At 35.7% G+C, this 12,995-nt stretch overlaps 1 protein-coding gene across 1 annotated transcript; it reads left to right on the top strand.

Moving 5' to 3' along the window:
* The first annotated feature begins 51 nt into the window (after positions 1-51).
* Positions 52-1,977, top strand: LOC123695011. The gene is made up of 2 exons (XM_045640691.1): positions 52-274; positions 1,527-1,977. Exons 1-2 carry the CDS (start codon positions 142-144, stop codon positions 1,904-1,906), a joined length of 513 nt encoding a protein of 170 aa, XP_045496647.1. The 5' UTR covers positions 52-141; the 3' UTR covers positions 1,907-1,977.
* Positions 1,978-12,995: the final 11,018 nt, after the last annotated feature.

The following is a 12,995-nucleotide window of genomic DNA, read 5'->3' as shown; positions in this document are numbered from 1 at the left end:
ATGGGAACCATAGGTACTAGAGTCCGCAAGACGCCAGTCGCCACTAATGGAGACCCACGGCGAACGTGTGAACTAAATTTGACAGGTTGAAGAGCTTTGTTAAATTTTATTAAATAATCCACGTTTATATTGTTGTTTACTATGCCAAAAGTATTGGAAAGTGCAGCTCGAGAGGTGATTTTCAAAGTGAAGTTATTTTGTGAAGCGGAAAAGAAAAATAAAGATGTTCTGATCCCAATAATGAATGTTATGTCTCGAGTGGCCGCCATGACCGGTAAATATTAAGGTTGCCATACAATAGTATTTAGTTTTACCCGTAGGTTGGTATTGTTGAAATAATATAACACCCCCTCTACACTACTCGCGAAGTTGAACGAGGTTAGACGAATAGAATAATGTAGAGAGGCACTTCGGCTTACTTCGTCCAACTTTACCTCGCCTCGGCCGACTTCCGTTTATTGTTGGTTTTTGCGCCCTTTGACTCGGGCGCAAAAACCCGAAGTTCGTTCTGAATATGAACGTATGCGCTCCTCGCGAAGTTGAACGAGTGTGTAGTGCGTATTAAAAGTAATGCGCGTGAATTGATGCGTGCAATCGATTTATTGTTAGTAATTATTAATTGTTGGAAAAAAAAATAAAGCTTTCATTTCATTGTAGTTTTTTCGAAATAATCAAAGTTAATTCAAATTGTGTTAAAAAAAATATAAGTATGGATGAAGGTACAAACATTGAAAAAAATGTTAATGAAATAATCAAAAGCCAAATTACTTAAAATAACCGTAAATAGTTTTCAACCAATTATTATGTATACCACTAATTTATTTACACATTAATGAGGTTATTGCTAACTCTATGAATATTTTTTTTTCAACACTGAACTTAGCGCAACCTGCTGGTGCATTTCACGTTCCAATTAAGGGTCTCAGCACACATATGGGATTGGAAAGGGATCGGCCGATCACCGGCGTTACGCCTAAAAACGGTAAGTACGGCAAGTCGTAGCAGGCAGAGACGTAAGCGCGGGGACGGAGAGACGTAAGCGCGGGGACGGAGAGACGTAAGCGCGGGGACGATGAGCCGTTAGCGCTGGAATTGCAAGTTCGGAGCCTGTTCCGAGGGGAGGCGATTACGTTACTATTCCGATTAGTGTGCGTTGCAGTAGGGAGTTTAATACAAACCATTCTGAACGGCTCGAGGCGATACGGTTACGATCCCTTTCCGATCCCATATGTGTGCTGAGACCCTTAAGCATCAGCATAATTCGGCATTGTGCGCCACTGAGTCGCATTATGCTCTGTAATTGGAAAACAGCCTTTGCCACTTTTACAAATACATATATTTTTTCAATCAACAATTTAATTGTGCAGCATAATTCCTCCTCGATAATAATCGAAGTATAATAATAAAATGACACGCGTATCTTCTGGAATATTTCAAATTTTTCATTATATTATTTTCTCGTATTTAGAAGCCGTATTAAATAATATTATTAAAAAGGTATTGGTAAAAGATATGTATTTTTTTAGGTGTGTCAAAACAAATTGTGTCTAAGATTATAAAAGAGGACAACATAGTAACCAAAAGATCCAGTAAAAATGAGTCTCACGGGAAGAGTCGACCACATGCAAAAAAAAAAGTTGCAAAAAAGATACGAAAAAAAAAGGTAGTAGAAAAAGATATTGCACAAAGCACAGAAGAAATAATCACATTGCCCGAAGCTGCTTATGAAATAATTATTCCAGCAGAATCGAGTAGGCAAAGCTTAGACGAACAGTGTCAGGAAGGTACGTTCGGGACTATAAATTCTACGGAAAGCGGCAGAGATACAGTTTCCGACCATTCAAACATCGATAATGATAAAAAAATTACAGTTACTAGAGCATTAAGTGATCATAATTACTTATAAGCAATATAATTTTGTAAGTTTGTTGATGATAATGTTATTAACTATATAAAATAAAAGTTTTTTTTATCATATTTCGTTATTAATTTATATTCATAATTACTGAAGTTAAAAAAATGTGTGCGTGTACTAGTGTACACACGTAAGAAGTGAAACTTCTTTATGATCTTATTTTTCAAAAAATAATTTACTTTAAGCAACTTTACAGAAATAGGTCGAATCACGCGTAGTAGAGATAAGAAAAAGATGGCGCGTAACGGAAAAATGTCACGCGTAACGAAAAAAATGTTGCACTAAATTTTTTTCCATCCCCGATAAAGAAGTTTCACTTCAAAAAGTTTTCGAAAATATGCTTGTCACACCTAGGAAAAGCGGCGTAATTTCATTACACCTTTAGTTAGACTAACACACGACAGAAACAGAATAGGCATGACGACAATATCCATAAATGATCGTATTACTGTTTATAAGGGAAAAGGGAAAATGGAAAAAAATAAATAAATTAAAAACATTAAGATCAATGAGATTATCAATAAAATAAAACATTGAAATTCTGCAGTTCGCCATTTTGACAAAAACGCGCGTGACGTCACGCTTAAGTAAACAACTCACGTCAGATGTGTTTTGTTGTTATGAATATGTTGAGAATACGCATTTTTATTTATTTTCTATTGTTTCACGTATGCTTTATCGACTCACAACAGAAATATAATTGCGAATTCACGAATACGTGGTTCGGGGTTCTCCGCGCCAACCATATACAATCATTTCTTATTATTTTCTCGCTTGAAATAATTACTAACACATTTTTGAGCATTATTTTTATGTGGATCCACACTGCAATACTGCACTCCACTTATAAACTTTGAGATTCGTTTCTATAACACATATTAAATAAATATTCTTTTAATTTTCTTCGCAATGCGTACAAATAATTACGTATTTACTAAAGAGTGACGTCACGCCTACGCCATGACACCTGTGAGCTGTTTTGGCACAGTTAATAAATATTTTTTCAAAAATGGCTTTTATCTTCGTTAAATTTAAGTATATTAGCGAAATATAGGGTTTTTCTTGTATAGTAAACGTATACACACATTATGGAAGAGGATTTCAAAATCTTTCGTCATGCCTATTACAGTAACAGTTCAAAAACCCATCTCACTGAAATGAACTTGGCAGTTGACGATGCAGTGAACTGTGAAGCATCCTTCTTGTTAACCGACTTCAAAAAAAAGGAGGAGATTATCAATTCGGCCAGTATATTTTTTTATGTACATACGTATATACACCGATTACTCCGAGGTTTATGAACCGATTTACGTGATTATTTTTTTTGTTTGATGCAGAATGGTGTGGAATTGGTCCCATAGCAAGTAACTTTGATTCACTTCCCGGTAACCAATTGAGCTGACATTTTGTATACGTATGTGAATTGGATAGCGATGAAATATTATCATGACATAGAGCTGATTTGACGATGGAATCGGAAGGTGGCCATAGGAACTCAGTAATAAATTGACTCAACTTTATCGAGTTTGGGCTCGTTTGAGTCGTGTTGAAAAATACAACACAACAAAACAAATTTGTGGTAATTAATAATATCAAATCTTTTTTTTCCGTTTTTGAAGTCGGTTGTTTTTAACGAAGTTATTTTACTACTACGCAAACAGCGAAGTTAAAGGTTGTGACAGTTTGAATTTTGGGGCGTTCATGGCTAGACCGACCATACGCACGCGTATTTCCAAACACGCACTGATAGTCGGTAAAGCTCTTCAACCGGCCTGAAGTTATATTTCAACTACTACAATTATATTTTTCAAAACAAATAGTAAATGAGATTTTTTCCAAAAAAAATGTTGAGAGATTTTAATAATATAGAGATAATAGTATAGTACTCACTAGGAAAAAAGTGCCAAGACAAAATAGTTCTATATCGAGTCTCTCGTGTAAAACTATTTTGTCTTGGCACTTTTTGTCTTGTCTCTCGTGTAATATAATAAACTTCCATACAAACATGAAACAATAGAGTATTATTCCCAAACTCTAGTAATCTAGGTAGTTTGATTAAATAATACTGGCAACATTATTTCAGGCGCCCTTGCAGGCGCCCCCAGCGCCACGTCTACGGGACTTCTTTCGGGGTGAGGCCTTAGAATATATTATATTACAATAGTAGGTATAGAGCGCGTGTATTGCACAAATTGCGATGAGCTATAGATACTATATAGATGTGTGTGTGACAAATAGGGATGGATGTTATGTATGAATAAAGTGTAAATATGTAATTTTAAATTTGTTTGCCAAGTGAATAGGGTGTGTTTATTCCATTTAAATATTTCTTGTGTTAATTATAAATAGTTAAAAAAAATGTTTAATTGGAATATCTGAAAAACGTGTGGACTTCTTAAATATTAAAAACTAGCTGCTCCGCGCGGTTTCACCCCCGTGGCTCCACTCCTGTTGCCCGTAGCGTGATGAAATATAGCCTATAACCTTCCTCGATAAATGGGCTATCTAACACTGAAAGAATTTTTCAAATAGGACCAGTAGTTCCCGAGATTAGCGCGTTCAAACAAACAAACAAACAAACAAACTCTTCAGCTTTATAATATTAGTATAGATTACTCTCCCTTCTAGATTCTTTTAACCTTCAAACCTTGCCTTTGAATCCTACACATTTCAGTCCCAACTGTAATCCTTCACTCCTAGATCTCATGATAGTTTCAAATATTAATTTAGTCTCTAACTATGGTCAGTGTTCAGCCGACGCTTTCTCTTACCATGACCTCATCCATTTATCCTACAACCTACGTCCTCCCAAACTCAAGCCTTCCTACCTTTTGCGGCGTAATTTTGGTGGTATCGATTTAGAAATGCTGTTAGACGATGCCAAGAATGTCAATTGGGATATGATTTATGACGCCTGTTCAATAAATGAAAAAATTAACTTGTTTAATTGCTTGCTCCTACAGATTTTTGATAAGCATGCCCCGCTAAGACGTATTAAAGTTAAGCACCTTCCTGCGCCCTGGCTTACTCCAGAATTAAAAACTTTATTGCACAAAAAGAATAACGCTAAAGCCAAGCTCAAAACCGCTAAAACCGATTTTGCACGGGAAAAGTACAGAAATATCCGGAATCGTTGCAATACATTGTGTAGAGATGCACAAAGACGCCATATCCATAATTCCGTCGAGAACGGCGACACATGTAAAATTTGGAAATTTTTAAAAACTTTAGGAGTTGGTAAATCCCAATCAAATAACACACCCCCCAATATAAATATCGAATTGTTGAATAAACATTTTGTATCTTCTTCCCATCTTCGTCCTGATCAAAAAAGGTCAACACTTCAATATCTTTCATCAACTGCAACTCCTACTCATCCACCGTTCTCTTTTAATCAATTCACTGTTAGTGATGTTAAAAAGAATATACTGTCCATTTCATCGAATGCCGTCGGATGTGACTCAGTTAGTCGTAATATGTTTGTCCCCATCCTTGATATAATTGCTCCTGTCATAAGCATAACCCACATCCTCAACGTTTCCATTTCCTCCAGTGAATTTCCTGACATTTGGAAAGACGCTAAAATTATCCCTCTCCCGAAGAAATCTAATCCTTCTCAGATTTCCGTCCAATTTCCATTCTTCCTTTCCTTTCCAAAGTCCTTAAACGCCTTATCCACCAACAGTTAAGTTCCTTCTTATACAAAAACAGTATTCTCAGTCCCTTCCAATCTGGTTTTCGTCCAGGACATAGTACGACTACTGCACTTGTTAAAGTCACGGATGACATACGTAATGGAATGGAAAAGAAGCAGTTGACAGTTCTAACCCTCCTAGACTATAGTAATGCCTTTAACACCGTCGATTTCGACATACTGCTACAACTGCTTCATTCTATTAACATATCTCCTACAGTGGTTGATTGAATTCACAGTTACTTGCACGGTCGCCGACAGCATGTATTATTGGAGGATAAGTCATCGTCCTGGTGTGATGTTGTTGCAGGCGTTCCGCAAGGTGGCGTTTTGTCCCCTCTCCTATTTGCTATTTTTATTAATTCCATAACCAATAATTTATCTTCTCTCTATCACATGTATGCCGACGATCTCCAGATATACATCCAGTCCACCCTCGAGAACCTATCCTCCGCAATCTTAAACACGAACACCGATTTGGAGAGAATTTCGAATTGGAGCCGGAGGTACGGTCTGAATATTAACCCAAGCAAAAGCCAAGTCATAATCATTGGTAGCCCCTATTTAATCTCGCGGATTGACTGGACATACATCCCCAAAGTTCATATAAGTAAATGGCTCCGTCATTGAATTTCAAAAGTCTGTAAAAAACCTTGGGGTACACTTTGACACGACTTTGTCTTGGTCGTACCACGTAAAAGAGACAAGTCGCAAACTCTACGCAGCGGCTAGTTCTCTAAGACGTTTACGGCATTTCTTACCGATTTCTACCAAAATTATGTTAGCTAAATCCCTACTTCTTCCGCTCCTTGATTATGCTGACGCCTGCACCACTGATCTTAGTGAAGAGCATTTAAATACACTTGAGCGTCTCCAAAATTTCTGCATTCGTTTTGTTTACGGTCTTCGTAAATATGACCACGTTTCCCAGTTTCGTAATAAACTTAAGTGGCTTCCTATAAGACTTCGCCGGAATGCAAATGCGTTGAAGTTGTTATTTTCCATCCTCTTTGATCCCAATTCTCCCTCCTATTTAAAAGAACAATTTAATTTCCTAGATTCAGGTGTTTATACTCTTCGTTCCGCTGATAACCTTCTCCTTAGCTTTCCTCCTCACCACACTAGTTTCCTTGGTAAATCCTTTGTAAAAACCGCTATCAGACTTTGGAATTCTTTGCCTATAGCTGTAAGACGAGCTTCCTCGAAAAGTTCCTTTAAAACTCTTTTAAATAAAAATTTCTCTGATTTAGCTTTTCCTTCAAAATAATACAGTGCAACCTTAATATAACGTACCTCAATATAACGATTTCCTCGATTTAACAAATTTTTCGTAATCCCCTTGAATTGTCCTTAAAGAGTCAATATAAAATATCCCTTTACATTACGAACATTTTTTGCGAACAACCTCTTTATAACGAATTTTTACTATCAAGAAAAAGTAGAAATACCTCTAATTTGCCTCTAATTAACGAATTTCGTCAACCCAAAACCTTTATATAAAGTTCCAACCAATGTAATGATTCATAATTCTCATAGAATGTGATTCATGTCGCGACAGGTTTCGACATGCTTTTGTGCTTAAAACGATCATTTTTGTTTAATGGAAAGTAATGTAAACACTGCTGCTCGTCGCTAATGTTGAGGTAAATAAAACTACTTTTTTACCTCTTTATAACGAATTTTAGACCAACCTAACCTCAACATAACGAACCTCAGTTCAACGAATTACTTGATATAACGAATTTTTATTTGTTCCCTTCCGATTTGTTATATCGAGGTTGCACTGTAGTATGTATTATATCCTCTTTTATTTTTCATATAATATGTATTTTATTTTCTCTCTTTTAAGTATCTTTATTTTCATTGCCACCCGTGTACCCATTTAATATTAATCTTTATCCTTTACTTTGGGCAGCCTGGAAGAGATCGCTGATAAGCGATAAGGTTGCCTTATGTGCTGTGAATGTTTCCTTTTCTTTTAATATTATAGTTTGTAAAATTTGTAATGGTACATAAAACTGTTAAATAAATAAATAAATAAAATTAAAGTTAATAAAATAAAAGATCGGGCTTAGTACTATTTTTTTAATAATAATAAATCAAATAATAATAGTAGGTATTTAAAAAATGTTAAATAAAAATAATAAATAATTAGACGTACAAATTTAAAATAATAAATATTTCGGGACAATTTTCACACACGGCACGATCTGATCGCATACTAAGCTTTCGCTTGTGTTATGGAAACCAGATGATAAACATACATATATAATTTTAAATAAATACTTACTTATATAGATAATTAACAACCAGACACAGAGCAAACATCTATGTTCATCACACAAGTCACAAATATTTGTCCCGGGTGGGAATCGAACCCACGACCAGTGACTTGGAAGGCAGGGCCACTACCAACCAAGCCAACCGGCCAGTCAAAATGAAATAATAAACAATATTAATAATTTTTTTATTCAATTTTATCAATTATTTTCCTACCAAAATCTTTAAAAATCAATTTAGCGGTTAAAATATAATTATATCTATACCTATCTATACATATAATAAATCTGTAGAAGGGTCAATTCTGTACATTGAAAATATTGAAAAAATAAATAGCAGGGGGTGTTACTGGATCGATACCAAACCCAAATATGTGATTAAAAAAATTTTTGTCTGTCTGTCTGTCTGTCTGTCTGTCTGTCTGTCTATACTGTGAAGACATCACGTGAAAACTAACGGTTCGATTTCGATGAAACTTGGTATAATTATACCTTATTATCCTGGGCGTAAAATAGGATACTTTTTATCCTGGAAAAATACGTAGAAAAAAAAAATAAACTTAAATTTTCAGTTTTATCCATAGACGTTGTTCTGTACCGCAGTGGATTCAGCGCCGTAACCTGTACCTCCGAAAGTCGGATTTGGCTTGAACCGTTTGCGTCACACGAGAGCCGCACGATGCCACGCCTGCCACGACTCCTATAATATAAGGACTGCGATCCGCGCCGCGCGATGTCCCGTCCGATTAGGGCCCTTCTGGCCTCCTCCACTCAAGCGACAGCCCAAGCCAAGGTTCGAGATCCCCGTCAAGGGGGGACGCCCTTGTGCATGTCGCTACCAGGGTGAACCTTCAGTTCACCCCCGCGTCCGCGTTAAAATGTAGAAGCCCTTCTGGCTAAATGTACATATAATAAATCTGTAGAAGGGTCAATTCTGTACATTGAAAATATTGAAAAAATAAATACCAGGGGGTGTTACTGGATCGATACCAAACCCAAATATGTGTTTAAAAAAATTTTTGTCTGTCTGTCTGTATGTTCAGGCATCACGTGAAAACTAACGGTTCGATTTCGATGAAACTTGGTATAATTATACCTTATTATCCTGGGCGTATAATAGGATACTTTTTATCCTGGAAAAATACGTAGAAAAAAATTAATCTTTTCAGTTTTAACCATAGACGTTGTTCTGTAGAACCGCGAACACACGTTGCGTATTATTATAGGCCTAGCCGTATTTGGGTCCAATATATATTTATAAGATATTATCATTGTCAGAGTTACTCAAAATGAAGAGATAAACCATCCACGCGATGACCGACATCCGCGCGGACGGAGTCGCGGGCGGAAGCTAGTATATAATAAATCTTTAGAAGGGTCAATTCTGTACATTGAAAATATTGAAAAAATAAATAGCAGAGGGTGTTACTGGATCGATACAAAACCCAAATATGTGATTAAAAACACGCGAAAACGAATAGTTCGATTTCGATGAAACTTGGTATAATTATACCTTATTATCCTGGGCATAAAATAGGATACTTTTTATCCCGGAAAAATACGTAGAAAAAAATAAATCTTAATTTTTTCAATCGCGCGGACGGAATCGCGGGCGGAAGCTAGTCGTAACATACTTTACATTTATACACTATAATACATTCGAATTCATAATATCACAGAATACATAATATACACACCGGCACAATTAGCGGAACAGAAAAAAAAGTGAGACTATGAGATAATAAGGCATATATTTTACGAAAATGTAATTAGACACAAAATAATAAATTGATTAACATCTTTTAACAACGACTTTGAAAAGTCTTCGTAATTTTTTATTGAAAAAATAAAGAAATTTGAAATAAGTGAAATTTTTAGATGATTATGAACCATCACAAAAAATAAAAAAAGTAAGCATTAAATAATTTAACCAGAAAATTAATGTACCGAAAATTAATAACGATTGTTTCCCCCTCTTGCTCTGATTACGGTTTCCATTCGTCTGGGCATGCTACAGATTATGTTATCGATGATTTCTTGTTGCAACCGATCCCAACTCTTCAAGTAATACGTTTCCAAGTTCTGGAAGTGGCATTCTGGATTTAACCCTTCTTTTTAGCAAGTCCCAGACATACTCTATCGGATTCATATTGGGGGAATTTGCTGGCCACTTCATCACCGGTATACCAACGTGGCTCAGATATGCCTGTACCGATTGTGCACTACGACCACGAGCATTATCTTGCATTAGAATAAAGTCGTCACCAATAAATGGGGCAAATGGTACAACATGTTCTTCTAAAATGTCTTTGATGTATCGATCTGCTGTCATGGTCCCTCCTGTGACTATCACTAACTCCGTGCGAGCTCCCAAACATGTCCCTCCCCAAACCATAAATGAACCGCCATCATAAGCCAATGTGTGTTCAAAATTAGACTGTATGTGGCGTTCTCCTTTGCGTCTCCATATTCGCTGTCTCCTATCAATCTGTCTTAAAAGAACTCTGCACTCATTAGTAAAGAGAACCTGCTGCCATTCGATCAAATCCCAGACGATGTTCTCGCGCATCGGTTTCTGTTCCGCTAATTGTGCCGGTCGCGGTGTGTATATTAGAAAGTGTGTGAGACAACTTGGTGAGACATAACACACCACAAAATTATTATTTTTAATACATTAATTTTAAAAGAGTTTTAATTTTAATATTAAATTTAAATAAATAATATTATGTTAAAATGAGAAGAACTATTTCTTCTTGTAAACTATCGAGTACAGCATTGGTAACAAGGCACTGTTATTTAGATTTCTATGGTATGGCGGCAGTGAGGTGCGCGAGCGAGCCTGCGCGTGTCCGCCTCCCACTTCCCCTTCACCCCTGCGATGCTAGATTTATTTTCATAAAAATAAATACAACACTCCATTTGCTTATCTTTTCTGGGTTGCCTGGTAGAGATCGCTGCCAGCGATAAGGCCGCCTACTGTACATTGCTATATATATATTATATTTTTAAGTTTGTAAAAATGTATTCTATAAGGTGTAGGTACAATAAAGTATTTTTCATTCATTCATTTTCATTCATTCATTCATTAATTTTGTAGGGATGACTGTGTCTGAAATAAATAATTTAGATGGCGATAGCAAAGCTGACCCCTCTATTCATGCAACTTGGGCCCTCGACATTCTGTGCCGCGCGGATTCAACGGCGGACGAACCAAAATTTATTTGGAGGTTAGCTCATGTGTAAGTTGTAACTCATGTGATATAGTTCACTGCCAAGTATAATTAAAATCTCTTCAGTGATTTATGCATGAAAGAGTAGCAAACATCCACCCATTTTTACAAACATAAATTATTGTAACCTTTGAAGTAGGTGACTAGGTGGGTAGGTACCTAGTAATACCTACTCTTCCATTTCAATTTTTATTTTTAAGGGAGCTCCTTACTATAAGTATTAGTAGGTAGGTATATATACAATACCTATAACAAACTAAAAACGAAAGCTTTTTTTACACGCTTTATATTAGCTTCACCTGTATGTTTGTATGTTTGTAACCGACTTCTTTGGGCGCGATTTTGACCCACTTTAAACGGCCAGATTTCGTTCAAACTTTGTAGATTTATTGAGGACCGATGACAATACACTAATTTGATAAAATGTTCTATTTTTTAGTTCGGTTTTCTATAAAAAGCGTGTTTTTTTAGTTTTTTTAAACTATTATTATTATTTATGCTCGATATTGATAACGGCCACACTTACACAGAATCTTTAGAATATTCACTTTAAAAGTAAAAAAGAATAATAAGATAAAAAAATAAACAAATATTAAGTATTTACCTACCTAGGTAGGTAGATAGGTAGGTACCTATACGAAAACTTGATTTTACGCTTTAACTGCCTCTCTAGTGACTACCTACGTATTAAAAATCACCTATACCTATGTACAATGTCAAAAGAATTAGGAATTTGGTAGACATAAATAATTATTATAATGAAAACTTAAGTAGGTACTTAGTTAGCTTAGTCACGCTTAGTCGAGCCCAAGATATAAGCTTCTTGCCAAGAAGCTTATATCTTGTAGCTCGACCAAGAAGTTCTTGGTCGAGCCAATTATAGGCAACATTAATTGACGTCTATCAATTTAATCTACGAAGAGAGGTAACCTGCTTAAAAACATCGATTAAAGTGAATTACTGGCCGATTAAGGAAAGCTGGCATCTTCACAGTAAGTACTCACACTTACAGTACTCCCAAACTGATAATGCTCATAGAAAAATTCGTGACTGTTCGGCAACTGTCATATTCTCCGAGCCTCCGAAGACGATATGTATATAGAGTGGTTAAATGTATTTTCTTCATGCATAGTTTATTAGAATTATGAGTTTTGTTATGATTTTTTGGTAAAAATTACTAACAGAATTTTTTTTTATTTTCAATCTCAAGATAATAAAATTACCTAAATGATTCGAAAAAATATTTGTCCTACAAAATCTATGGTTTGTTCAAAGAGTCCCCCTTTCCAAAGTGTATCGATAACGAGGTCATCATAAATGATTACTAACAAGCTGATTTTTTTGTTTTCACTTAGTTAATGTTTATATAATTCAACAGACATATTGTCCTACAAATTGCGTAATAAATATTTGAGAACCATCAAATCAAAAAAATTTATCCTTGTTATCTCTGTTAGCTACCACAATCGAGAGTTTCGTACACGAAATTATTCGGTGTCTCATCAAAATAAAGCTACAAACGGAAAATCAGCTTGATAGTAGTCACTTGCAAAAATGGGCGATGTATCCTGAACTACTATTGATTTACTTAGAACTATTAATAAGTGTAAAGTCTTTAGTCGTAAGAGTAAAGATTCGGGTGTTTCTGGAAATACGATAATTAGCGAAGATCTGCAGGCGCATTATTAATTTTGGAGTACTGTATATAAACGTACGTGAGTCGTGAGCAGCCATTATATCTCATTCTCTAGTGAAATTGGCGGGGTTATAAAATAGAGCTCTATCATTCGTCGCAAAGCGATAAACGTAGAAGGTTCCAACAACCCTCGTTTTATCCCCACGCAGTTTTATCGTTTTTCATTACTCAAGTAGACGTC

The sequence above is a fragment of the Colias croceus genome, chromosome 10 (genome assembly GCF_905220415.1).
Source record: "Colias croceus chromosome 10, ilColCroc2.1".
Lineage (NCBI taxonomy): Eukaryota > Metazoa > Arthropoda > Insecta > Lepidoptera > Pieridae > Colias > Colias croceus.
Note: the sequence above shows the minus strand (reverse complement) of the source record. Positions and strands in the feature narration are given on the sequence as shown.

What these genes read in the sequence shown, in the direction of transcription:
- LOC123695011 (XM_045640691.1), top strand. Translation starts at nt 142, where the DNA reads ATGCCAAAAGTATTGGAAAGTGCAGCTCGAGAGGTGATTTTCAAAGTG. An exon ending in TCGAGTGGCCGCCATGACCG is followed by an intron (nt 275 to 1,526) that starts GTAAATATTAAG and finishes GTATTTTTTTAG; the next exon opens with GTGTGTCAAAACAAATTGTG.